This window comes from Sesamum indicum, linkage group LG3 (genome assembly GCF_026168435.1).
Source record: "Sesamum indicum cultivar Baizhima isolate 11 linkage group LG3, ASM2616843v1, whole genome shotgun sequence".
In the NCBI taxonomy this organism is placed as follows: domain Eukaryota; kingdom Viridiplantae; phylum Streptophyta; class Magnoliopsida; order Lamiales; family Pedaliaceae; genus Sesamum; species Sesamum indicum.
In genome coordinates, this window is record NC_142659.1 from 20,654,900 (window position 1) to 20,681,924 (window position 27,025).

At 30.2% G+C, this 27,025-nt stretch overlaps 5 protein-coding genes and 1 pseudogene across 6 annotated transcripts; 1 reads left to right on the forward strand and 5 right to left on the reverse strand.

The window, feature by feature from the left end:
- Positions 1-722: 722 nt before the first annotated feature.
- Positions 723-1,879, reverse strand: LOC105158242 (uncharacterized). Its single transcript, XM_011074917.3, has 3 exons — positions 1,746-1,879; positions 1,260-1,577; positions 723-1,017 (listed from the first exon to the last, which is right to left on the reverse strand). Exons 1-3 carry the CDS (start codon positions 1,813-1,815, stop codon positions 896-898), a joined length of 510 nt encoding a protein of 169 aa, XP_011073219.2. The 5' UTR covers positions 1,816-1,879; the 3' UTR covers positions 723-895.
- A 2,827-nt stretch (positions 1,880-4,706) lies between these two features.
- LOC105158241 (uncharacterized) lies at positions 4,707-6,258 on the reverse strand. Its single transcript, XM_011074915.3, has 3 exons — positions 6,124-6,258; positions 5,647-5,964; positions 4,707-5,017 (listed from the first exon to the last, which is right to left on the reverse strand). Exons 1-3 carry the CDS (start codon positions 6,191-6,193, stop codon positions 4,884-4,886), a joined length of 522 nt encoding a protein of 173 aa, XP_011073217.1. The 5' UTR covers positions 6,194-6,258; the 3' UTR covers positions 4,707-4,883.
- A 3,363-nt stretch (positions 6,259-9,621) lies between these two features.
- On the reverse strand, positions 9,622-11,467 carry LOC105158240 (uncharacterized). Its single transcript, XM_011074914.3, has 3 exons — positions 11,313-11,467; positions 10,913-11,233; positions 9,622-10,662 (listed from the first exon to the last, which is right to left on the reverse strand). The coding sequence occupies exons 1-3, from the start codon at positions 11,380-11,382 to the stop codon at positions 10,541-10,543; spliced, it is 513 nt and encodes a 170-aa protein (XP_011073216.1). The 5' UTR covers positions 11,383-11,467; the 3' UTR covers positions 9,622-10,540.
- A 2,109-nt stretch (positions 11,468-13,576) lies between these two features.
- Positions 13,577-14,737, reverse strand: LOC148788784 (uncharacterized). Its single transcript, XM_088878400.1, has 3 exons — positions 14,602-14,737; positions 14,116-14,433; positions 13,577-13,871 (listed from the first exon to the last, which is right to left on the reverse strand). The coding sequence occupies exons 1-3, from the start codon at positions 14,669-14,671 to the stop codon at positions 13,750-13,752; spliced, it is 510 nt and encodes a 169-aa protein (XP_088734526.1). The 5' UTR covers positions 14,672-14,737; the 3' UTR covers positions 13,577-13,749.
- A 1,793-nt stretch (positions 14,738-16,530) lies between these two features.
- LOC105158239 (small ribosomal subunit protein uS8z/uS8w pseudogene) lies at positions 16,531-16,956 on the forward strand (annotated as a pseudogene).
- Positions 16,957-18,024: 1,068 nt separating this feature from the next.
- Positions 18,025-25,052, reverse strand: LOC105158237 (uncharacterized). 2 transcript variants are annotated; one of them, XM_088878398.1, is made up of 3 exons: positions 24,896-25,052; positions 24,421-24,738; positions 18,025-18,258 (listed from the first exon to the last, which is right to left on the reverse strand). In XM_088878398.1, the coding sequence occupies exons 1-3, from the start codon at positions 24,963-24,965 to the stop codon at positions 18,125-18,127; spliced, it is 522 nt and encodes a 173-aa protein (XP_088734524.1). In that variant the 5' UTR covers positions 24,966-25,052; the 3' UTR covers positions 18,025-18,124. The 2 variants fall into 2 exon arrangements, with proteins under 2 accessions (XP_088734524.1, XP_088734525.1); XM_088878399.1 differs by lacking the exons at positions 24,421-24,738; positions 24,896-25,052 and adding exons at positions 18,885-19,202; positions 19,372-19,505.
- Positions 25,053-27,025: the final 1,973 nt, after the last annotated feature.

Sequence of the window (27,025 nt, forward strand, 5' to 3'; positions counted from 1 at the left end):
GCTAGGAATATCTGTATTGAGAAGCTTTCTCATGTAGCCAGGCAAATTCTTTATTGCAACGCTCACGATCATATCGATTCGATTATTGGAAAAATAATAAAATATATTTAAAAATATTAAATTATTTAAATTCAACTTACGTCTAATCCAATTTAAACTCGATTAGCTCATTCAAACGCAAGTTTTGAAGTTCGATAATAATTCAAATAAACTTGAACAATAAGCTCGGTACAATCTTTTATGACAATTTCTCTTTCATTTTTGCTCGCAGTGACGGGATAAAATCCTAAAATTAGTAATGCATTTAGTAGCTACAAATTATTTGGAAAAAAAATTGTTGAATATTGTAAATGGTGGAGTTGTTTATAAGAAATTGATTTTTGCATTGTTTTTGATATTTTCTTATTTTAAATTTTAACATAGTTAATTAGTTTAATTTTGATTAGTTGTAGTATATATCAATTCGATATTGCATCAAAATTAAAATTTTCACCATCAACCAATAATTTTTCAGCAATTTTTCCTTCATTCTCTCACCAACTTTTATAGGAATATTCTTTTTTTACTTTAGTTTTCAAAAACAGAAAAAACAAGATAATCAAAAAATTAAAAAATCCAAAATTAGAAAACAGAATTAAGCCATACTCTTCAACCAACAATGTTTTCTAAAAGAAGGAGAAGATTTTGATCCAACCAAATTTGATGATATGAGACCAATCACATCAAAAATATTATTTATATTACAAAAATACATAATTAATACGCTGGTTCTATAATGAAATTAATTTCATCATTCTAATTCGGACTAAATCTTTTATTAAATTATTAATCATATCTCCATAAAAATTAATGAATGATGAGTTTACATTGAGTTTATAATCTTTGATTACAGAAATCATAAAGATGCTGGTGCAGGAGCAGCTACTGGACCAGGGTTGACGCCGCCACTGCTCAAAATTGCCAACATTTCTCGATGTTTTTCTTCTTGATTCTTGCAAAGAGCTGGCAAAGATACTCCTACACAGTTTATAACATCTATGTAGTTAATGATCGAATATATGCGTTCGAGGGGACAATCTAATGGTTCCTACACAAAACTTCTTTATGAAATATCTCGTGTTTGAATTTTCGGTGTGTGCGTGTTAAAAAAATGGTCAAGTATATGCTTCGATTAAGCTTCAAGAAATCCACACCAAACAAGCAAGGAATAATAATAAAAAAATAGTTAATATTTCATATGAATAATTAAAGGTAAATACCTTCGCCAGCAGCAAGGTTGAAAAAGAGGTCGACAATGTTAGGGCAATTATGGTAGCAAGCAGGAGAACAGAGATGGGCAGTGAACTTCGATGAGAGAAAGGCATCGGAGGATAGTCCGACGGATTCACGGCAAACACCGCACGAATTCACACACTGATCTGTCTCAATGTATCCAGATAATTTCTCCACCACAACCTCTGATGTCTTACACTTTTTTCCTTGTGCATTTTTGCAAATCTCCAACACACACCTCTTCCCAGATGATGCAACCGCAAAAGAACACAAGTTTGTGGGCAAATTCTCACAAACCACATCCGCTGTATAAAATAAAAATTAAAAAATCGATCAGTCATATTATGATAAATGAAAGAATAATATGTATGTATGTGTACATGTATGTATAAAACATATTTATTTTCATTATTTTGAGAATCAAAATTCTACAAAAGTCAAACACAGTATTTAAATTAATATGACCGACATACCTAATGTTTTCTGAACCAAGAGAGAGCAAGTAAAGAAGAGGACCAATGATAATTTCATTGAAAAACCCATTATTCCCTTTTGATATGGGGTTTCTTTTTCTTTGCTCTTGCTCTTTTTTTTTTGTTGGGGGGGGGGGGGGTGGGGGTGTTGGAGATTTTTTGATGTGATGAAAATATTGGATGGATCAACTTCTTTATATACAGTGATAAAGAGAGAGAGAGAGTTTTTATAACCTCAGAAATTTAATTGAGAAATAGAATATAAAGTCTTCGAATTCGCTAAACCACAAAATTCATATGTATGCCTTAAAATAGGGTAATCCAAGAATTTCTATATTGAGAATGCTACAATTTTGTTTAGGTGTATTTTTTTTTTAACAAACAAATACATCCAAAATTTGAACTTAAAATGTTCAACAAGAAATCTTGTATCCTAAATTAGGTCTCTTTTGATTTGTGTGATTAACATGATAAATTTGTTTCTCATACATAATTATATATTTGGTTCACAGTATTAGAGTTTGATATTAATAATTGATCCCGTTTTAGCAATCTTAATTTATAAGATAGTGCGTCCCGTCTCAGAGGTGGAATACACTATTCCATCAATTAGTGTAAGGCGGGATTAAAAAATTTCTTCCTTATGTTCCTTAATTGTGAAATATATACATGTTTTAAAGAATGTATATCAAACTATAATTATTTAATAATAAAATAAATAAATATTAGTTGATTTCTTTAGAACTTCTTAAAAACATTTAAGTATTAATTAGTTATCAAGTTTCAAAAAAATATAATTTTTGCCGTACTTTTATAACATTTTTTTAAAAAATTAAACCTTCGTTTCTATTATTTTATTTATTATTGTTAAATGTCTATTTTGGACTTTTGTTTCATATAAATGTAGAAAAAAAAGAAAAAGAAAATATCAACAGAAATTATTATTTTAAAAACCGTGTTTTAATAAATACTGAGAGGACTTTTATCTTTTGTGATTATTCACTAGTTACAATGTTAAAATAAAAATAACTTAAAAAATGATAACCCTTAACGATCTTTTTACATTTAATCAAGTATTCGTAATTCCTTCAATTAAACACAATATTATATTATTACATGAAGTATCACACAGACAATACGTCAAATCAAATATTATATAGGAAAAAGTATTATTTTAATTCGCTAAGTATGTCTAATTTTAATTTTAATCCGATAACTATGCCCATTTTTGTTTAGGTCCAGTAACTTACTAAATTGCTTACTTTTAGTTCTCTTGCAGATTTTCGAACAATTTTACCCTTATGAGTACATATAGATTAAAACTGCCTTTCAAAAGTTGCATAGGGATAAAATTGTCCGAAAAGCTGACAGAGAACTAAAAGTAAGCAATTTAGTAAGTTACTGGACCTAAATAAAAATAGACAGTTTGTATGACAGCAGATCAAAGAACAATCACCTTAAAAAATAAGCAATGATTTCATCATTATCATAACTAGCATAGATAACTATCTTAGGGCAACTCGCAAATCAATAGCACATGCAAAAGAATATTTTAAGCGTTCATGTTGTAAGTGCAAAAATAAAAGGTTTCAAACCCCAGACCAGGTCAATTTTAGCTTATGTGTTAAAGAGTTTATGCCGGAATACTATAATTGAACTTGCCATGGAGTGGAGATGGTGCATGAGTACTTCGATGCAGTGCTGGTCCCAATCTAGCCCTCGGAGCAAATCCCAATTGCTGAGGAGGCAACTATGCACTGGATGATGACCAATATATTTTAAGCCCAGAGGATGATTTTTGATGTAGCTGAACCAAATTCTTTTTGTTATACCGCGAGGGTGTGCCTAATAAGGAGACAAGCTCCTGTTCTATTGATGTTGGTCATATTTCGTAGTATGGTGGGACACCCTATGATTATCTGTCTGAATTGTAAGATGCTTTTTTGATATAGTGCAAATTGCCGACAAGTCATGGTACAACGAGTGTAATGGATCTCATTTGTCGACGGTTGCTAGACCAGTCAAATAATATTAGTGTCTGTATATATTCTCGCATGTTAATTAGTTTCTTAAAAATTTATTATTATTGAATAAAAAAAATTTCACCAAAAACAAACCCCCCTTCCCCCCCCCCCCCCAAAAAAAAAAGAACGAAACAAGTTGATATCCAAATTGCATCAGCAAAGCCATTCCAAAACAGGAAAATATATGGGGAAGGTTAAAAATTTTTAGGCGGAATTTCAAACGTAACAATTTGGTTTTATAAAAATCATTGCACGAGCCGGTCCATATAAAAATATATTTGGACTGAATAAAAAATTTGAAAAAAAAATCAATATTTGTTATTGTTGCAAGTACGTAGCAACATTTGTTCCAAATTTCGAACGGTTTTAATGAAGCTATTACAAAATATTTTCAACTCGAACGGGCACTTCACAGTTACAAATACTATTCCTAAAATTCGACACAATGTTAAAAATAAATCGAAAGCCACTCCAAAAAGTGGTTTTAAAAAATATATTTTTTTATTATGTAAAATTAGTTGAAAATGTTTTATGTACGAATTTCTAGCGTAAGAAACTAAATAATATTTTGTCTTCTGTAATGGTTCAAAGTATCGTGTACATGGTCTTAAAATTTAAAAAAAAAAAGAGTTTCTAAACTAAATTGTACTGTAATAATTCTTATTTTAAATTGATTTTGTAACAATTATATTTTTAGGTGATTATCTAATTTCTATTTAATACATTTATATTTATTTTAACGGAAACTTTTTGCCGCCCTCTCTTTTCTCTCATTTTTGAATTCCTCTCTTCTCTCTCTTCCATTTTCTCAATTTCTGCGGCCACTCTCTCTCCTCCATTTTTGCAGTTGCTCTCTCTCTCTCTCTCTCATTTCCACTATTCAGATGGCAAAAGTTCAATGTTATTTTATATAAATAAAACTAAGTGATCAATCACATCAAAAATATTATTTTATATATTATAAAAATGCAGAAGTAATACATTCATCATATAATTAACTTGATTTCATCAATCTAATTTAGACTAAATGTTCTGTTAATTTAGTAATAATATCTCCATAGAAATTAATGAATGATGAGATTACAATTGAATTTATAATTTCTAATAAAAAAAATTATAAAGATGCTGGTGCAGGAGCAACAAGAGGAGCAGCAACTGGACCAGGGATGACATCACCACTGCTCAAAATTGCCAACATTTCTCGATGTTTTTCTTCTTGGTTCTTGCAAAGAGCTGGCAAAGATACTCCTACATAGTTTATAACATCTATTCAATTAATCATTGAATATATGCGTCCCCAAGGGGCATGCCAATAGTTTGGCACAAGACATCTATGGGAGGTCTTATGTTTAAATCTTGGGTGCGTGCATATCAACAAAAATAAATGATCGAATATATGCTTTAATTAAGTTTCAAGAAATTTTGGAATAAACAAGCAAGGTATAATAAAAAAGATTAGTAATTAATATTTGGATAAATTACATTTTGATATTCTAATTATGTCTGTTTTTATATTTTGCCATCAAATATTTTTTTTTGTATCACTTACCATTTCAACTATGTGAAATTTGAGCTATGCCATATATGACCGTCTATTTGTTGATTTTTCTACTAAAAAAACATCACATGTTGTGCATATGTAAAAATATCACATTATATAACCCTTAAATCTCACATGTGTATTGCATGTGCTAGTTTCTCAATAAAAACTTTGGTTGAAAAAGAGTTACAAATGGCAAAGTGCAAAATTTTATAAAGTTGAGATTGTAAGTTGACAAAGAAAAATTTAGATGCCAAAGTGTAAAAATGATCATAGTTCATATGAAAAAATATAATTAACTATTAATATTTTATATGGAATAATTAAAGGTAATTACCTTCACCGGCAGCAAGGTTGAAAAATAGGTCGATAATGTTAGGGCAATTATGGTAGCAAGCAGGAGAACAGAGACGGGCAGTGAACTCTGATGAGAGAAATGTGTCGGAGGATATTCCGACGGATTCACGGCAAACGCCGCATGCTTTCACGCACTGATCTGTCTCAATATATCCAGATAATTTCTCCACCACAACCTCTGATGTCTTACACTTTTTTTCTTGTGCATTTTTGCAATTCTCCAACACACACCTCTTCCCAGATGATGCAATTGCAAAAGAACACAAGTTTGTGGGCAAATTCTCACAAATCACATCCGCTGTATAAAATAAAAATTAAGAAAATTATTCAATCATATTATTATAAATGATGTATATAAAATTAATACATATCATAACATATTTATTTGTTCATTATTTTGACAATCAAAATGATAAAAAAATCTAACACAATACTTAAATTTACAAGAAAGGCATACCTAGTGTTCTTTGAACAAAGAGAGAGCAAGTAAAAAAGAGGACCAATGATAATTTCATTGAAGAACCCATTATTTTCTTTTGATGTGGGGATTCTTTTTCTCTTCTTTGGGGGGGGGGGGTTGGATATTTTCTGATGTGATGGAAATGTTGAATGGGATAACTACTTTATATACAGTGATAGAGAGAGAAAGAGAAAGGGAGAAAATTTTTATAACCTCACAAATTTAATTGAAAAAACAGAATACAAAGTCTTCGAATTCTCTAAACCACAAAATTCATATGTATGTCCTTAAAATAGGGTAATTGATGAATTTCTATATTAAGAATGCAATAATTCTTTTAGGTGTCCCTTTTTTTTTTTTTTTACAAATATATGCACCCAAAATTTGAACTCAAGATCTTCAACAAGAATTCTTGAGTCCCAGATTAGGTCTGATTTAATTCGTGTAATTATATATGATAAAATTACTTATCATGCATAATTTTACATTTGTTGACAGTATTAGAATTCGATACTAATACTAATACTAATCGATTTTAATTATCCTAATTTATGGGGATATTATATCCCATATGGTGGGATATACTATCCCATTAATTAGTTTATCGTGGGATTAAAATATTTTCTTCCTTATATGCCTTGAGAAAAACATGTCAGTTTAAAAAAATGTATTTTAAACTATAATAGTTTAATAATAAAATATATAAAAAATATTACTTCATTAAAATCACAAAATATCCTTTAACACATATTTTATTGTATAGTATATATAAATATATTAAATAGTAATATATAGAAAAAAGATAAATACCTTATTTAGGATAAATATATAATTTATCGAAAGAATATTTATTTGTATTACATTTAGAGCGTTATTATTTACTATTAGTCTATGACAAAAGAGTCATAAATTAGGCTAAAAGATCAAATCAACACAAAATTGATATATAAGGACTAATGTTATAATATTGCCAAAAATAAAGGATCGGAATGAATTCAGATCAAAGTTATAGGACAATAATCATATTGATCAGTTGCTACAATAAAGAGGAGCGTGGGATATAATATATTTGTCTACAAGTTTATAGTGGGGTCCACTTGCTTTCATTTTCCGCCCATCTCAAGAATGAGTCGGAACATATTCAATGTTTATTTTCATATAAAAACACCACATCTCATTTGGCATAAATACACAAACACATATATAATTACATATAAAAGAGACATGATTTTGACCAATAAACAGTGACTTTTGTCTTCCAAAACACAACATCGAACACGCAACACTTATTTTAAATTATCTCTAAAAATAAATTTAAATATACACCATCTCCAACACATATGTATGTATATATATATCTATTTTTAACTCTCTATCTCCACAATACATAACAAAATACATAAAAATTAAATTCCTCGACATTTTTTGCTGTTAATCATGTGCACGTCAATGATATAATTTACTTCATCTTGTTGGTTCCTTCGCTGCCCGTCGTTCCATATCCGCATTTCGTCAAGTCTTGAAGCCCAGTTCGTCGGCCCTCTCCGTTGGTAAAGCCTGTTTGCTTAGCATAATTTACTTTTTTATTTTTTTAAGGATAAATATATTGACACTTCATAAGATTATATCAAAATACATAAATATTTATTAACTCTTATAAAATTATAGCAACACCCTTTGTGGTTACGATTATAATTACAACTATATTCTCTATTCAAATGCAAAACTTACACAAACACCTCCTGACAAATATTGCACCAACACCCCTCATTGTAATTTTATAGAACACGGGGAGTGTTCATGTAATTTGGTCTAATCTCGTAAGGTGGTAATATAATTTACCATTTTTTTATGGGATTAAGAGGGGTAGGATAATTTCACGATTACTATTAGATTACTTGGTGAGATGATTATTTAATATTTTTGTTTACTTTGCACGTAGTATTGGATGATTATGGTGTGATAGATTTTATATTGTACTTAATTACTTGATTTTTTTATAATTGTTAAAAAGGATAAATTGTGGACTTGACAAAATTACCTTAGGACATAATTATTAATGTCATATGATCATATCACAAAGTATAAAATATTTGAAATATTTAAGTTCATATATATACATCTGATATTTGTATAATTACACAAACCTCGCCTATATATCTATATAAAACTATTCTTCCATTTATGAACAAACTGATAGTAATATCTAGAATATAATTAAGAATTTCGTAATGTAATTAATCCGAACGAAAACTAACAATCTTTGCATTGATTTTTCCTGTTCTTGTTCTAGCAAATCCAAGGCAGGTAGTATTGATACATATCCAACACCGCCAGTCCCTCTGTGCCCCAACACCATGAGTCCCTCGCCGTGCCTCCTCTCCCTGGCTGCTACCGCTGCCACCATCTTCCTCCAACACTGCAGCCCTCCCTGCCACCCGCTATCTCCCCCCCCCAACACCGCGGCCCTCCTCACCACGGGCAACCCTTCTGTTCTTGTTGCACGATTGTTGTTGGTTCATCACAATTGATTTTGCAGTTGGTACTCCGTTCCGTTCCATTATTTCAGTTACTTGTCACTTTTGTTACATATTTTTATCTGTGTCATACTTCATATGGATAAACTAGAAATTGCTTCACCTGTTGCCACCATCTTAGAACAATTTGTGGACATGAGCTGTGAAAGTTTTTTGATTGGAACGAAATTTTGGCGTAGCGTCGCTAGTGATATCACCAAATCAGCCCAAGAAAAAGATGAAACAAATACCAAATTCATTGAACGACTTGAGGATTGGGATAGTGAAAATCATCAAATCATCATCATGTGGTTTCGCAATATGTCCATCCCATTTATACATATTCAATTTGATGGTCTTCACACTGCGGAAGAAATTTGAATAGTGTTTGGATTGTTTTATTTTATGATTTGGAGATAAAAGAGAGAAAAATAGAGATAAATAAGTGTGTTGAAAATAGATTATATGTTTGGATTTGTATTTTGAGGTAATTTAAAATATTTTAAAATAAGTGGTTTAGGTTTTGATGTTGGGATTTGAGAGATAAAAATCACTGTTCATTATCAAATTATATCTTTTTCGTATATCTTTTTATATATAAATATATATATAAATATTGTATCTTTTAAATACAAAAATCACTGTTTATTGTCAAATCATGTCTCTTTTATATTATATGTATAAGTGTATATATATTATATATAGAAAGTTGAAAAAAAAAACACACAAATAAGGTGTAAAAACACAAAAACAAACATTGAGTGTGTTTTATCTTGCCTTGGAAAATACGAAAATATAAAACAAAATTTTCAGCAATTTTTACAGAATCTTTTTACGCATTTATGTTTTTTTCTTTAGTTTTCAAAAATAAAAAATCAAATAATCAATAAAATAAAAGAAATCCAAAATTAGAAAACAGAATTAAGCCGTCTTCTTCAACCATCAATGCTTTCTACTATAAGGTAAATTGTAGAAAAAAAGAAGAAGATGATTTGCTCTGTTAGAAGTGAATCGGTCTCCGGCAATATTACAATATGAATAATTACAGAAACAAAAATTATTACAGGCCTTTCTAATATGAATTACAATCGCCCTACAAGAACAGAATTACAAATGCTAAGGGAAATATAGCAGTAATATAACGGGGAAACATAACAGAGAATACCACGGCTCAGAGCCTTTAAGACCCAAGGCCTACCGAGGCCAAAGGTCACAACCTTTTATCGGTTGCTCAAATCACTTAAGCCACACAGGCTACTTTGAACCACAAAGGTTCCACCGAAAGGATCCACTGAGGAAAGGCCACAAAGGCTGTTTAGGGTTTTTACAGAGAAGACGAGAACGAGAGAGAGAGAGAGTTTCTATCAGTTAACTTACCCAAGAGCCGCAATGAACCAGCCATATAAAGAGGCTGTTCATTGAAGGCACGCTAACGATCATTATGGAGAAGAGGCAAGAGCAGAAGACAAGGAGACAGGGGAGATTCCCACAAATCGATTAAGGGAAGAAGAAGAGGAGCAGTCGAAGGAAAGGGGGGAAAATGAATTAGGGTTTGGCAGATTTAGGTTTAAGTAGTGAGGCTGCCGGGTCAATCCTGGTAGTGAATCGGGTCAGCGGATTGAGTGGCCCAGTGGGCCAATAAGTGATTTGGCCGTCCAAGTAAAAAACCGCCTTTGGTTTGGGCCATTAATTTTACATGCTCTATTCGAATTTGATAACATGTGATCAATCACATAAAAGATATTATTTATATATTATAAAAGTACATATTTAATACTCGCTATATAATGAATTACTTAATTACATCACAAAATTTTCTATTACATTATTTATAATATCTCCATAAAATTAATGAATGATGAGTTTACGATTGAGTTTATAATCTTTGATTACAGAAATTATAAAGATGCTGGTGTAGGAGCAGCTGCCGGACCAGGGTTGACGCCGTCACCGCTCAAACTTGCCAACATTTCTCGATGTTTGTCTTCTTGGTTCTTACATAGAGCTGGCAAAGATACTCCTACACAATTTATAACATTTATTTAATTAATAATCGAATATGTGCATCATCAGGAGGACACTCTAATAGTTCGTGCACAAGACTTCTTTATGAAGTATTTCATGTTCGAACTTTGGGTGTTTGCGTGTCAAAAAAATGATCGAGTATATGCTTCGATTAAGCTTCAAGAAATCCGCAACAAACAAGCAAGGAATAATAACAATAACAAAAGTAATTAATATTTTATATGGAATAATTAAAGAAAAATTACCTTCGCCTGCAGCAAGATTGAAAAAAAGATCGACAATGTTAGGGCACTTATGGTAGCAAGCAGGAGAACAGAGATGCGCAGTGAACTTGGATGAGAGAAAGGCGTCGGAGGATAACCCAACGGATTCACGACAAACACCGCATGCTTTCACGCACTCATCTGTCTCAATGTATCCAGATAATTTGTCCACCACAACCTCTGATGTCTTACACGTTTTGCCATGCGCATTTTTGTGGTTCTCCAACACACACCTCTTTCCAGATGATGCAATTGCGAAAGAACATAAATTTGTGGGCAAATTCTCACAAATCACGTCCTCAGCTGAATAAAATAAAAATTAAAAACTATTCAATCATATTATTATAAATGAGACGAAAATCTAACAGATTGAAAGACATACCGATTGTTATTTGAACAAAGAGAGAGCAAGTGAAGAAGAGGAGCAATGATAATTTCACTGAAGAACCCATTATTTCCTTTTGATGTGGAGTTTGTTTTTTTTTGCTTTTTTGCTGGGGGGAGGGGGTTTGGAGATTTTATAATATGATGGAAATATGGGACTTCACAACTTCTTATATACAGTGATAAAGAGATAGAGACAATTTTCATAACCTCACAATTTTTATTGAGAAACAGAACATAAAGTCTTGGAAACCTCTAAACCACAAAATTCATATGTATGTCCGTAAAATAGGGTACTCTGATGAATTTCTATATTGAGAATGCTATGATTTTTTTAACAGATTTTTGGGTTATATAATTAGGTATGATGAAATTGCGTATCATACATAATCATACGTTACAGTAATAGAGCCCGATATTAATATTGAACCCGGTCAAAATAATCCTAATTTATGAAATAATTCATCCCGTCTAAGAGGTGGGGTACACTATCACATCAATTTGTCTAAGGTAGTAGTAAAAAATTTCTTCCTTATATGCCTTTACTTGTGAAAAACATGCAAATTTAAAAGAATGTATTTCACGTTATAATAATTTAATAATAAAAAATATAAAATTATATACTTCATCTTTTGTAATTTTTTAAAAATTATTTGAGTTTTGATTAGTAATTAAATTTGACAAATATAATTTTGCCGTATTTTTATAATATTTATTGAAAAAAACTAAATATTTGTTCTTTTTTATAGGGTTAACTACACTTTACCCCCTTTAACTAAATGACACGTTGATTTATCCCTCTAAATTAATAATTGTAACACTTAATCCCCTTAGATTAAATAGTTAGACAAATTTGCCCTTGTGTATATATATATTTAATAAAACACAAATATTTTCTAAACTTTCATCTTAAGTTCAACGTAAATTATTCGTTAATGTATTTTAATTTTGATTAAAAATTTAAATTAAGTAATAAATTAGTAAAATAAATACACACAAATTTTGAATGTAAAAATATATTACTAACTTTTGAAACTTCAATTATCAACTACTCAATCTATAATTTTTAGATAAATATGAATAATTCCATCTCCTTTTTTTAATACATAACTTTAAGAAATTAGAACAAAAGTGTATTTCTTTTTTTCTTTTTTTTTTTAAAAAATATGCAACATTTCTTTAATTTTTAATTTTCTTTATGTAAGTTAATAGAATATACTCATCCATTTGTCAAGAAAGTCAAGTCTCATTTAATTAGCTAACTAATTTCTTTTTTAGTTCATAATTAGCATTTGTCTTGTATTTATCATACTACTTTATGACTTTAATTTGACATAATAATACTCAAGTTATTAATTACTCTTTCAATATTTCAACTCAAAATATTTTTTTAATGGAAAAAATAATTTGATATTATATTAATGTGCAAAATATTTAAAATCTACTCGAAACATAAAAGTAAACATGCATACATAAGGGTATTTTTTGTTCCAATAAATAAATAAAGGGGATGAATATTATATTTATTAGTTTCAGGATGAATGAAACTTCGTATATAGTTCAGGAGGTAAAATATATCTAACGTACATATTCTTCCACAAAAGATCCCTTTGCCACCATCTCTTTCCCCCCTTCCCGCCCCCAACGCCCCACCATCTCACTCAATCGGGAAGCAAAAATTAATCTCGACTTGTTGGGTTGCTGGGAATATCTGTATTGAGAAGCTTTTTCTCATGTAGCCAGGCAAATTCTTTATTGCAACGCTCACGATCATATCGATTCGATTATTGAAAAAATAATAAAATATATTCAAAAATATTAAATTATTTAAATTCAACTTATGTCTAATCCAATTTAAGCTCGATTAGCTCATTCAAACGCAAGTTTTGAAGTTCGATAATAATTCAAATAAACTTGAATAAGCTCGGTACAATCTTTTATGACAATTCTCTTTCATTTTTTTTCTCAGTGACGGGATAAAATCCTAAAATTAATAATGCATTTAGTAGCTACAAATTATTTGGAAAAAAAATTGTTGAATATTGTAAATGGTGGAGTTGTTTATAGGAAATTGATTTTTGCATATTTTATATTTTCTGATTATAAATTTTAACATAGTTAATTAGTTTAATTTTGATTAGTTGTAGTATATATCAAGTGCCACTAGTACTGAATTAAGCCATACTCTTCAACCAACAATGTTTTCTAAAAGAAGGAGAAGATTTTGATCCAACCAAATTTGATGATATGAGACCAATCACATCAAAAATATTATTTATATTACAAAAATACATAATTAATACGCTGGTTCTATAATGAAATTAATTTCATCATTCTAATTCGGACTAAATCTTTTATTAAATTATTAATCATATCTCCATAAAAATTAATGAATGATGAGTTTACATTGAGTTTATAATCTTTGATTACAGAAATTATAAAGATGCTGGTGCAGGAGCAGCTACTGGACCAGGATTGACGCCGCCACTGCTCAAAATTGCCAACATTTCTCGATGTTTTTCTTCTTGATTCTTGCAAAGAGCTGGCAAAGATACTCCTACACAGTTTATAACATCTATTTAGTTAATGATCGAATATATGCGTTCGAGGGGGCAATCTAATGGTTCCTACACAAGACTTCTTTATGAAATATCTCGTGTTCGAACCTTCGGTGTGTGCGTGTTAAAAAAAATGGTCAAGTATATGCTTCGATTAAGCTTCAAGAAATCCTTACCAAACAAGCAAGGAATAATAATAAAAAAATAGTTAATATTTCATATGGAATAATTAAAGGTAAATACCTTCGCCAGCAGCAAGGTTGAAAAAGAGGTCGACAATGTTAGGGCAATTATGGTAACAAGCAGGAGAACAGAGATGGGCAGTGAACTTCGATGAGAGAAAGGCATCGGAGGATAGTCCGACGGATTCACGGCAAACACCGCACGAATTCACACACTGATCTGTCTCAATGTATCCAGATAATTTCTCCACCACAACCTCTGATGTCTTACACTTTTTTCCTTGTGCATTTTTGCAAATCTCCAACACACACCTCTTCCCAGATGATGCAACCGCAAAAGAACACAAGTTTGTGGGCAAATTCTCACAAACCACATCCGCTGTATAAAATAAAAATTAAAAAATCGATCAGTCATATTATGATAAATGAAAGAATAATATGTATGTATGTGTACATGTATGTATAAAACATATTTATTTTCATTATTTTGAGAATCAAAATTCTACAAAAGTCAAACACAGTATTTAAATTAATATGACCGACATACCTAATGTTTTCTGAACCAAGAGAGAGCAAGTAAAGAAGAGGACCAATGATAATTTCATTGAAAAACCCATTATTCCCTTTTGATATGGGGTTTCTTTTTCTTTGCTCTTGCTCTTTTTTTTTTGTTGGGGGGGGGGGGGTGGGGGTGTTGGAGATTTTTTGATGTGATGAAAATATTGGATGGATCAACTTCTTTATATACAGTGATAAAGAGAGAGAGAGAGTTTTTATAACCTCAGAAATTTAATTGAGAAATAGAATATAAAGTCTTCGAATTCGCTAAACCACAAAATTCATATGTATGCCTTAAAATAGGGTAATCCAAGAATTTCTATATTGAGAATGCTACAATTTTGTTTATAGGTGTATTTTTTTTTTTTTTTTTGTAACAAACAAATACATCCAAAATTCGAACTTAAAATGTTCAACAAGAAATCTTGAATCCTAAATTAGGTCTCTTTTGATTTGTGTGATTAATATGATAAATTTGTTTCTCATATATAATTATATATTTGGTTCATAGTATTAGTGTTTGGTATTAATAATTGATCCCGTTTTAGCAACCTTAATTTATGAGATAGTGCGTCCCGTCCCAAAGGTGATATACACTATTCCATCAATTAGTGTAAGGTGGGATTAAAAAATTTCTTCCTTAAATATATACATATTTTAAAGAATGTATATCAAACTATAATTATTTAATAATAAAATAAATAATTATTAGTTGATTTCTTTAGAACTTCTTAAAAACATTTAAGTATTAATTAGTTATTAAGTTTCAAAAAAATATAATTTTCGCCATACTTTTATAACATTTTTTAAAAAGTTAAACCTTTGTTCTATTATTTTATTTATTATTGTTAAATGTCTATTTTGGACTTCTGTTTGATATAAATGTAGAAAAAAAGAAAAAGAAAATATCCACAGAAATTATTATTTTAAAAATTGCGTTTCAATAAACACTGAGAGGACTTTTATCTTTTGTGATTATTCACTAGTTACAATGTTAAAATAAAAATAACTTAAAAAATGATAACCCTTAACGATCTTTTTACATTTAATCATATTTCGTAATTCCTTCAACTAAACACAATATTATATTATTACATGAAGTATCATACAAACAATACTTCAAATCAAAGATTAGCCCACGACAACACCTAGGACGTTTTGTAGTTGTTGCTTTTTGTTGGACAGTTTGTATGGCAGCAGATCAAAGATCAATCACCTTAAAAAATAAGCAATGATTTCATCATCATCATAACTAGCATGGATAACTATCTTAGGGCAACTCGCAAATCAATAGCACATGCAAAAGAATATTTTAAGTGTTCATGTTGGAAATGCAAAAATAAAAGGTTTCAAACCTCAGACCAGGTCAATTTTAACTTATGTATTAAAGGGTTTATGGCGGAATACTATAATTGAACTTGCCATGGAGATGGTGTAGGAGTACTTCGATGCAGTGCTGGTCCCAATCTAGCCCTCAGAGCAAATCCCAATTGCTGAGGAGGCAACTATGCACTGGGTGATGACCAATACATTTTGGGCCCAGAGGATGATTCTCGATGTAATTGAACCAAATTCTTTTTGTTGTACCACGATGGTGTGCCTGATAAGGAGACAAGCTCCTGTTCTATTGATGTTGGTCATAGTTCGTGGTATGGTGGGACACCCTATGATTATCTGTCTGAATTGTAAGATGTTTTTTCGATATAGTGTAAATTGCCGATAAGTCATGGTACAACGAGTGTAATGGATCTCATTTGTCGACGGTTGCTAGACCAGTCAAATAGTATTAGTGTCTGTATATATTCTCGCATGTTAATTAGTTTCTGAAAAGTTTATTATTATTGAATAAATTTTTTTTTCCCAAAAACAAACCCCCCCTCCCCCAAAAAAATAAAAAAAGAAGAACGAAACAAGCAGGGCGGCCGCCGAGGTTTTCAGCTTGATTTGAAAGATGGTGAGAGTCAGTGTCTTGAATGATGCTCTAAAGAGTATGTATAATGCTGAAAAGAGGGGAAAACGGCAGGTCATGATAAGGCCTTCATCAAAAGTGATTATCAAGTTTCTTCTGGTCATGCAGAAGCATGGATACATTGGAGAATTTGAGTATGTTGATGACCACAGAGCTGGAAAAATTGTGGTTGAATTGAATGGAAGACTAAACAAATGTGGTGTCATTAGCCCAAGGTTTGATGTTGGTGTTAAGGAAATTGAGGCTTGGACTGGAAGACTGCTCCCATCGAGACAGTTTGGTTATATTGTGCTGACAACGTCTGCTGGAATCATGGATCACGAAGAGGCACGTACGAAAAACGTTGGAGGTAAAGTACTTGGGTTCTTTTATTAATAATAGCTACCATTATCGTGGAAGATATTAGACAGAGGATTATCAGTGTTAATTTATCTCGTTCTGTTAGTTCATGTGCGTTATATAGATTATGGCATATCCCTTGGCCTGTCGAGGGGGAAACCACCAGTTGAGCACTGTTGTACTGTATGATCTTATTTTATTAATAAAACTTACATTTACCCCAAAAAAAAAGAAACAAGTTGATATCCAAATTCCATCAGCAAAGCCATTCCAAAATAGGAAAATATATGGGGAAGGTTAAAATTTTTAGGCGAAATTTCAAACGTAACGATTTGTTTTTGTAAAAACCATTGCACGAGCCGGTCCAGATAAAAATATATTTGGCACTAAATAAAAAATTTGGAAAAAAAATCAATATTTGTTATTGTTGCAAGTACGTAGCAACATTCGTTCCAAATTTCGGACGATTTTAATGAAGCTGTTACAAAATATTTTCAACTCGAACGGGCACTTCACAGTTACAAATACTATTCTTAAAATTCGAAACAATGTTAAAAATAAATCGAAAGCCACTCCAAAAAGTCGTTTTAAAAAATATATTTTTTTATTATGTAAAATTAGTTAAAAATGTTTTATATACGAATTTCTAGCGTAAGAAACTAAATAATATTTTGTCTTCTGTAATGGTTCAAAGTATCCTGTGCATAGTCATAAGATTTAAAAAAGCAAGTGTTTCTAAACTAAATTGTACTGTAATAATTCTTATTTTAAATTGATTTTGTAACAATTATATTTTTAGGTGATTATCTAATTTCTATTTAATAAATTTATAGTTATTTTAACGGAAGCTTTTTGCCGCCCTCTCTTTTCTCTCATTTTTGAATTCCTCTTTTCTCTCTCTTCCATTATCTCAATTTCTGCGGCCACTCTCTCTCTATTTCTCTCTCTCTCTCTCTATCATTTCCACTATTCAGATGGCAAAAGTTTAATGTTATTTTATATAAATAAAATTAAGTGATCAATCACATCAAAAATATTATTTTATATATTATAAAAATGCAGAAGTAATACATTCACCATATAATTAACTTGATTTCATCAATCTAATTTAGACTAAATGTTCTGTTAATTTAGTAATAATATCTCCATAGAAGTTAACGAATGATGAGATTACAATTGAATTTATAATTTTTAATAAAAAAAATTATAAAGATGCTGGTGCAGGAGCAACAAGAGGAGCAGCAACTGGACCAGGGATGACATCACCACTGCTCAAAATTGCCAACATTTCTCGATGTTTTTCTTCTTGGTTCTTGCAAAGAGCTGGCAAAGATACTCCTACATAATTTATAACATCTATTCAATTAATCATTGAATATATGCGTCCCCAAGGGGCATGTCAATAGTTTGGCACAAGACATCTATGGGAGGTCTTATGTTTAAATCTTGGGTATGTGCATATTAACAAAAATAAATGATCGAATATATGCTTTGATTAAGTTTCAAAAAATTTTGGAATAAACAAGCAAGGTATAATAAAAAAGATTAGTAATTAATATTTGGATAAATTACATTTTTCTATTCTAATTATGTCCGTTTTTATATTTTGTCATCATTTTTTTTTTGTATCACTTACCATCTCAACTATGTGAAATTTGAGCTATGCCATATATGATCGTCTTTTTGTTGATTTTTCTATTGAAAAAACATCACATGTTGTCCATATGTGAAAATATCACATTATATAACTTTTAAATCTCACATGTGCATTGCATGTGCTAGTTTCTCAATAAAAACTTTGGTTTAAAAAGAGTTATAAATGGCAAAGTGCAAAATTTTGTAAAGTTGAGATGGTAAGTTGACAAAGAAAAGTTTAGATGCCAAAGTGTAAAAATGATCATAGTTCACATGAAAAAATATAATTAACTATTAATATTTTATATGGAATAATTAAAGGTAATTACCTTCGCCGGCAGCAAGGTTGAAAAATAGGTCGATAATGTTAGGGCAGTTATGGTAGCAAGCAGGAGAACAGAGACGGGCAGTGAACTCTGATGAGAGAAATGTGTCGGAGGATATTCCGACGGATTCACGGCAAACGCCGCATGCTTTCACGCACTGATCTGTCTCAATGTATCCGGATAATTTATCCACCACAACCTCTGATGTCTTACACTTTTTTTCTTGTGCATTTTTGCAATTCTCCAACACACACCTCTTCCCAGATGATGCAATCGCGAAAGAACACAAGTTTGTGGGCAAATTCTCACAAATCACATCCGCTAAAACAATAATTAAGAAAAATATTCAATCATATTATTATAAATGAAAGTATAAAATGTATATATATATAAAAATTAGTACATAACATAACATATTTATTGTCATTACTATGAGAATCAAAATGATAAAAAAATATGACTCAATATTTAATTTACGTGGAACACATACCTAGTGTTCTTTGTACGAAGAGAGAGCAAGTAAAGAAGAGAAACAATGATAATTTCATTGAACAACCCATTATTTCCTTTGATGTGGGGTTTCTTTTTCTTTGCCTTTTCTTTCTTTATTTGGGGGGGGGGGGGGGAGCTGGGGTTGGAGATTTTCTGATGTGATGGAAATGTTGGATGGAACAACTTCTTTATATATGGTGATGGGAAGAGAGAGAGAGAGAGGGCCAAAGTTTTTATGACCTCATAAATTAAATTAAGAAACAGAATACAAACTTTTCGAATCCTCTAAACCACAAAATTCATAAGTATGCCTTTAAAATAGAGTAACTGGTGAATTTGTATGTTGAGAGGGCATAATTTTTTTCAACCAACATATTGTAGGTATGCAAAATTTATTGCCTTTATAATTTGACGGGTTCAATATATTTTGCCATTAAATTTATAATTTTTATAAAGTAAAATACTAATTGATGAAAAATAGTACTAAATTGAAATATTTTAAGGCAATTTCTATAATTTTGTCTTGCCATCAAAGAAAGCAAATATCAATGATTTGGTAATTTTAGATCACATCTTGTAATTAAGAAAACAGATTAATGACAAAATCATGAAAGACCAGTTAAATTGTGATATGTCTACACCTCTCTCTCTCTATATATATATATATAATTAAAAAAATATTAACACACAAAAAAGAATAAACACATAGACACGCACTTGAAAACACTCAGAGGTGAGATTGAAATCAGGTAAGGAAATTTTTTATTTAAATTATTATTAATCATTATAATTATATTATTTAATTAGTATATTTATTAAATATAATTTATATTATCTGATTTAATATTTAACTAAAAAAATTCATGAATTTGACTATTTATAAATTAGTGATTGATTAAATATCATATTTGTCTTAAAAATGATACAATCGATTAATCAAAATACTTGATTTATTGAATTTAATCATTGTTATAATTGGTTTATCCAATTTCATCAGATCTATTAACAAAGTATTTAATTATGTGTATTGATATTTAATTGATAATTATAATTATGAGGAATTGACGAAAATTAATTAAAATATTAGAAAAAGTATTTAAGAAATATTAAAAATATTATATTTATTAAAAAGGTTTATAAGATTTTTGAAATAATTTAATTTACGATTATCAAGAACGGTAGCTAACAAAGCAGAAGGGTTTGATAAAATAAATTAATTCTTATAAATTAATTGATAGATTAAATATATTTACCTATCACGCTTAGAATGTATAGTTATTTAGAAGAAAACCAAACAAGTATTTGAATTGGATATAAATAAAAAATTAAAAGGTTGGTGAAAAATATATGAATAATATTATATTCAATATTTTATTTAGAATCGGCGCCATTCTCTCTCTCTCTCTCTTTTTTTTTTTTTTTATAGAACACGAAGATAGAGGAGAGGGTTGAGCAACTCCTTCTATTGACGTTATCGTTTTGGGATTGAGGTAAGTATATTTAATTAAATTTATATATGAATATATATATATATATATATATATATACTTGTGTTGTGCACTTGATAGTTAATTGTTGGTTATTTGTTTGGATTACCTTGTTGTCCTATAAACATATCGTTATGCACTCAAATATTGTTATGGTGTTAGAAATACAAACCAATGATCATGTGATATTATATTTGATTGTTGAATGAAATTTAGTGATAAAGTGATTGACGAGGATATTGATTGTCGAATGACATTGAACTGATGAAATTATTGATATGATATTATAAATTGAAATAAAGAGATGGCTTACCTTACTGAATGGCATACTGCAGTACCTTATGATGATACAATTAATGACGAGTTGTATGATGTCATTGATCAATAGAAATTACGTGATATCATACGAGCTATGTGTTGTATAGTATGATTGACGATATGACATAGCATACAAATTGTGTGTTATGATTGATGATGAGGATTTCATACGAATTGTGTGATGTGTGAGATAAGGGGAAAAAAAGAGAGAAGTCATTCCGATTGAAATAATGATAGCCGACCAATATCATTAAGTGATCACTCCAATTTAGATAAGCAGGGCCCTAAGAAAATAAATAATAATTCTGAATATATTATGTTGTGTATCAAATTATGAACATTGGTACTAGTTATTTAGCGATTCAGTGGTAATTACATGATAAAGGATTACTAGTTGGTGTCAATTGCATGAAATTTCTCCTAGTGCGCATGTGTATGTATATATAAATTAATTAGATATATATATACTTATTGAGTAGATAATTATACATATTTTTTAGGAGATAAGTCACAACGACTAGTAGGATTGGTGATAGGAGTACATTTTGTGTTAATTATTTTGCTTTATTTTGTGGTGAAAATGCTTCTAATCTAGTGTTATATTGCGGCATTAGCTTATAATAGATCGATGAAATAAAAAAGAGAAAGTGAAGTTAAAATCAACATGTGGAAAGATTAGAAGAAGGAGTTAGGCGTGCCCACGCCTAACGCTGCAGGAATATGGCTGCAAAAGGAAGGTTCAAGTCTCGTTTCTGGAAAGATTTGAAGCTGATTAGAATACTTTTTGATGGTTGGAGACTATAATTGCTGTAGAAATTTCTTAAAGACAAGAGTATTAATTCCTTTAGTCTTTTAGTTCAATCAGAAATTTACCTTTTTAGCACTAATAGATTAGGTAACTAGTTAGTATATATATATATGATGTAATTTATAATATAGACATTTTTTAATCTCTCATTCTTAGGGAAATATTCTTTGCGTTTTTCTATAATATTTTTTCTTCTTCTTTTATTTGTTCTCTCCTTAGCATGCTAGGCTAGATCTTCTAATTCCAGTTAAAAATCAGTGAATGCTTAATTCCAATGAGTTGTGAGATATAGTTTATACTTTTTACTTTCATTCATATTGGTATTTGTGTTATTCTCTGTATTTTTATTACAAATAATCTGATTTATGAAGAACAAATACCGTTATTCTTTGTAACGAATATTTGCCTTGCTAATTGAACTTGTAAATCAATAATTATTTGTTTAGTTCAATAATTAGTGGTAACAAAATATAATTGATTATGTAATAGTTTTCAATTATGTTGTGGGGAATGCTCAATCTAAATTTTAAAAATTAAATCCTCGTAGGAATTTATTGGTTAGAATTGAGTCCTTTTAGTTCTTAATGCTGCTATAAATTAAATCTTGAAAACATTCTCAATGTTGTTTACTGATTAGGAATTTAGTCAACGGATGTTACTTAACTAACAACAAGGTCAGCAAATGTGAGGTTGTTAGGTCGTACCAATTACCTTAACCAATTTATCTATCATGAATGATTTTCATCTTTGCATCTATAATCAACCATGGAATTATGCATGATATTGTCTTCAACTGAAATTTTTCTCTCTTTAAGTATTCTTTTTCTATTTAGTTTTAGATTTAAATTTTAATCAAACCCCCTTTTATTTTTATTTCTACTCTTAAAATGGATTAATTTGAAATCATTTTTTGTGGATTCGACCCTACTCATCACTTTTCACACGTTTATATTAGGAATATATTTTTGATGGATTCGACACCTATCAATAGAGAGAGAGAGAATTTTTATGACCTCCATAAATGTAATTAAAGAACATAATACAAAGTCTTCAGTGCTCTAAATACGTCTTTAAAATAGGAGAGAGAGAGAGAGAGAGAGAGAGAGAGAGAGAGAGAGAGAGAGAGAGAGAGAGATGCTATAATATTGAAAATGCTATAATATATGAAAGTTCAAAATTCAAAAACTAGAATTTATGTCAATGGATACAAAAAAAGCACATGCCAGAGATTGTTCATTATATTTGGACCCCCTCTAAAAATTCAAAATTAAATTTAAGCCCAAAAAATTCACAAATTACACTTACAACCTCTCCAAAAATTATCTATTTACACCTGACTCCTTTCGCTATGATTTGGACGAAAAATGTTGATGTTAGTAAAAAGAATTACACAAAATTTTAATTTTACCATTTTTATTTAAATATTTAATGTAATAATTTTGTACTTTACAGGAAAAGTGAAATGATGTTAATCTCATTATATATATATATTACCTTTATCATTTTTAAGTATAAACATATATAAGGGGAATGATAAATGATGGGCAAAATTAAAATTTAAGTAATTTTTTTTAAATGCCAATATTTTTCGTCTAGCAGGGGGTTAGGTATAAACGGATAATTTTGGGAGGGAGTGTACATATAACTTCAAAAGATTTTGGGGGAGAGCGTAATTTTGTATTTTGAAAGGAGGTCAAAGTGTAATTAACTCAAGAAAATACTATTTTTGTTCTTTCTCTTTCTTTTTTTCTTTTTGGAGAGCGATGGTTATTAAAACACAATTTGAAAAAAATCAAAGTAAATTTGGGTTTGAAACAACAAACGACATTGTTCCGATCATCTACTAAGAGGTAAATTGTAAAAGAAGAAGAATATTTGCTCGAATCAAATTTGATAATATGTGCAATCACATCAAAAATATTATTTTATATATTATAAAAAATACACTCACTATACAATTAACTTGATTTCATCATTCTAGTTCAGACTAAATTTTCTATGAATTTATTAATAATATCTCTATAAATGTTAATGAATGATGAGCTTAGAATTGAATTTATAATCTTCGATCGCAAAAATTAAAAAGATGTAGGAGCAGCTACTGGACCGGGGGTGATGCTGCCGTGACACAAAATTGCCAACATGGATCGATGATTCTCTTCTTGATTCTTGCAAAGAGCTGGCAAAGATACTCTTGTACAATTTACAATATCTATTTAATTAATGATCGAATATATACATCCTCAGGGACAAACCAACGGTTCAAGCATAGAGAAATCTCATGTTCGAATCTTGGATGGATGAGTGTTAACAAAAATAAATAATCAAATATATGCTTTGATTAAACTTCAGGAAATCCACAATAAACAAGCAAGGTATAAGAAAAAAAGGGTTAGTAATTATTATTTTATATGGAATAATTAAAGGTAATTACCTTCGCCGGCAGCAAGATTGAAAAAGAGGTCGACAATGTTAGGGCAGTTATGGTAGCAAGCAGGAGAACAGAGATGGGCAGTGAACTCTGATGAGAGGAGCGCGTCGGAGGATAACCCAACAGATTCACGGCAAACACCGCACGCTTTCACACACTGATCTGTCTCAATGTATCCAGATAATTTCTCCACTACGATCTCTGATGTCTTACATATTTTTTCTTGTGTATTTTTGTGGCACTCCAACACACATCTCTTTCCCGATGACGCAATTGCAAAAGAACACAGATTTGTGGGCAAATTCTCACAAATCACGTCCGCTAAAACAAAAATTAAGAAAAATATTCCACCATATTATCATAAATGAAAGTATAATATGTATCTATATAAAATTAATACATATTTATTGTCACTATAACCAGAATCAAAATAATACAAAAATATAACCCAATATTTAAATTTACAAGGAAGGCATACCTAATGTTGTTTGGACAAAGATAGAGCAAGCAAAGAAGAGGACCAATGATAATTTCATTGAAGAACCCATTATTTCCTTTTGATGTGGGGTTCCTTTCTCTTTGTTTTTTTGGCCTAAGGGGGAGGGTTGGAGGCTTTTGATGTGATGGAAGTGTTGGATGTGACAACTTCTTTATATACGGTGATGGAAAGAGAGAGAGAGTGTTTATGACCTCATAAATTTAATTGAGAAATCAAATACAAAGTTTTCGAATTTTCTAAACCACAAAATTTATGTGTATCTTTAAAATAGGAAAACTGGTCAATTTCTATATTGGGAATGCTATAATTTTTTTTAACAAATATATTATAGGCATGCAAAATTTATTGCTAATTGTAAATTGAATGGTGCAATATTTTTTTATTAATTTTTTTATTTTTTATAAAGTAAAATATTAATTGATAGAAAAATAGTAAAGCCATGTATGAAATTAAAGTATTTAAGGAAAATTTCATTTGGTAATTTTAGATCACTTTTGGTGATTAAAAAAATAAATTAATGTCTAAACAAATTATGAGGGACCAATCAAATTGCGTCACGTTATCAAGTAAATATGATAAAGTTTTCAACCCTATAACTATAAATAGGGGTACTTTTTCAATAATTGAAGATACAACTCATGACAATTCAAGGTGAAAGTGGAGATACAAGCCAAGAGCAAGTGAAGACAAGCAACTCAATACACAAGTAAAGACAAGTATAGAGAAAAGAAGACAAAACTGAAAACACAATTGAAGATACAAGTGAAAACACAAGCAAGAAAACATTAAAGAAATCTCAAAATCTTTTCTAGTACAAATCAAGAAAGATCCACGATGTTCAAAGCAAAAATCAAACCGTTTATTGTAGAGATCAAGAAACTCCAATATTTAATTCGGTAATCAAAAGATCCTCGAATTAACACTATTGAAAACCCAAGTCAACATCAGAGGAGATCAAAACATCAAGTTTCATCTCTAAAATTGACAAATTGAAGATCGTATTCTTGAAGTAAAGAATCAGATATTTCAAATAGAGATTTTGTACCCATATAATATTTACTTAATTCAGAATTCATTTGTAATATTTTCTTGTTTTGTTAAATTCAGAAGTACGAAAATTTGCATTAAGTATATACCAAAAATTTTGAACTCAAAATCTTGGACAAAAAATCTTGAAGGCCAAATGATTGGAGGTATTCCCTGAGGGACATTTTATGCAATGTTACATGCACTTGCCTCAGGGTCTACCTACAACTTTCATTGTGGAAAATGAGCCGATGCTACACACAAGGTTGCCTCCACTCCACCTCCACCATATTTTCCCCAATGCTATTATGTTGGAAAATAGTTTAACTCCAAAATGAGATCATATCCAACGTCTACCGAGCGGTTCATGCACTTGCACACCAACTAGTTGATAAAAATTAAAGGATAAATACCTCTACGAGAATAGTAGAGTGTCCTAACTTCAAAAACTCTCCCCCATCAATAGTTTCTTGCTTTGCCCATATAAGACCAAAGGTATTCCCTCTTTAGAAAGTCCACACAATATACAAACTTGTGTCTCTTTGAGCCTTCTTAGAAGCTCAAGATAGTGAGACTAGAAAAATACTTTTATAAAGTAGAAAGTGTTTTAGGTTTCTTAAGAAGCCCTTGAATGAATTTTAAGCTCTTAAGAAAAGGATGAAAGAGATAAAATTCTTTAGGGAAGAAGATTATAAAAGAGTAAAGGAGAGAAATATAGATACAAACACCTTTCAAGCAACTTACAAATGGCCCGCTACTCCCTCTATGTATAAAAGGACTTAGCGACTTCCGTCAAGTCAAGGGTAGGTGAGCTACACTCATGAGGACAAGGGCCTTTAATGCATCGTACGTCCTTATGGTCCCTTTGAGGCTTAACCACAATTTGGATTAAATATATTTTTATTTTGGATTAGTGATTAATTGATTCAATAAATTAATTTCAAGTCCACATAAAATTTTTATTTAATTCTTGGATCTAAGATTAATTGATTTCAAAATCTAAACATTTAATTAATCTAATTAATCAGCACCTTGGATTTTGTATAACATATGCACTCAATTGAATAATCCAATTATTCAAAT

Bases quoted from the DNA above. Each gene is read 5' to 3' on its own strand.
- LOC105158242 (XM_011074917.3), bottom strand. From the start codon at position 1,815: ATGGGTTTTTCAATGAAATTATCATTGGTCCTCTTCTTTACTTGCTCT. The intron at 1,578-1,745 runs GTATGTCGGTCA...TATTTTATACAG, and splicing joins CTTGGTTCAGAAAACATTAG to CGGATGTGGTTTGTGAGAAT. The intron at 1,018-1,259 runs GTATTTACCTTT...TAAACTGTGTAG, and splicing joins CAACCTTGCTGCTGGCGAAG to GAGTATCTTTGCCAGCTCTT.
- LOC105158240 (XM_011074914.3), bottom strand. From the start codon at position 11,382: ATGGGTTCTTCAGTGAAATTATCATTGCTCCTCTTCTTCACTTGCTCT. The intron at 11,234-11,312 runs GTATGTCTTTCA...TATTTTATTCAG, and splicing joins CTTTGTTCAAATAACAATCG to CTGAGGACGTGATTTGTGAG. The intron at 10,663-10,912 runs GTAATTTTTCTT...TAAATTGTGTAG, and splicing joins CAATCTTGCTGCAGGCGAAG to GAGTATCTTTGCCAGCTCTA.
- LOC148788784 (XM_088878400.1), bottom strand. From the start codon at position 14,671: ATGGGTTTTTCAATGAAATTATCATTGGTCCTCTTCTTTACTTGCTCT. The intron at 14,434-14,601 runs GTATGTCGGTCA...TATTTTATACAG, and splicing joins CTTGGTTCAGAAAACATTAG to CGGATGTGGTTTGTGAGAAT. The intron at 13,872-14,115 runs GTATTTACCTTT...TAAACTGTGTAG, and splicing joins CAACCTTGCTGCTGGCGAAG to GAGTATCTTTGCCAGCTCTT.
- LOC105158237 (XM_088878398.1), bottom strand. From the start codon at position 24,965: ATGGGTTCTTCAATGAAATTATCATTGGTCCTCTTCTTTGCTTGCTCT. The intron at 24,739-24,895 runs GTATGCCTTCCT...TTTTTGTTTTAG, and splicing joins CTTTGTCCAAACAACATTAG to CGGACGTGATTTGTGAGAAT. The intron at 18,259-24,420 runs GTAATTACCTTT...TAAATTATGTAG, and splicing joins CAATCTTGCTGCCGGCGAAG to GAGTATCTTTGCCAGCTCTT.
- LOC105158241 (XM_011074915.3), bottom strand. From the start codon at position 6,193: ATGGGTTCTTCAATGAAATTATCATTGGTCCTCTTTTTTACTTGCTCT. The intron at 5,965-6,123 runs GTATGCCTTTCT...TATTTTATACAG, and splicing joins CTTTGTTCAAAGAACACTAG to CGGATGTGATTTGTGAGAAT. The intron at 5,018-5,646 runs GTAATTACCTTT...TAAACTATGTAG, and splicing joins CAACCTTGCTGCCGGTGAAG to GAGTATCTTTGCCAGCTCTT.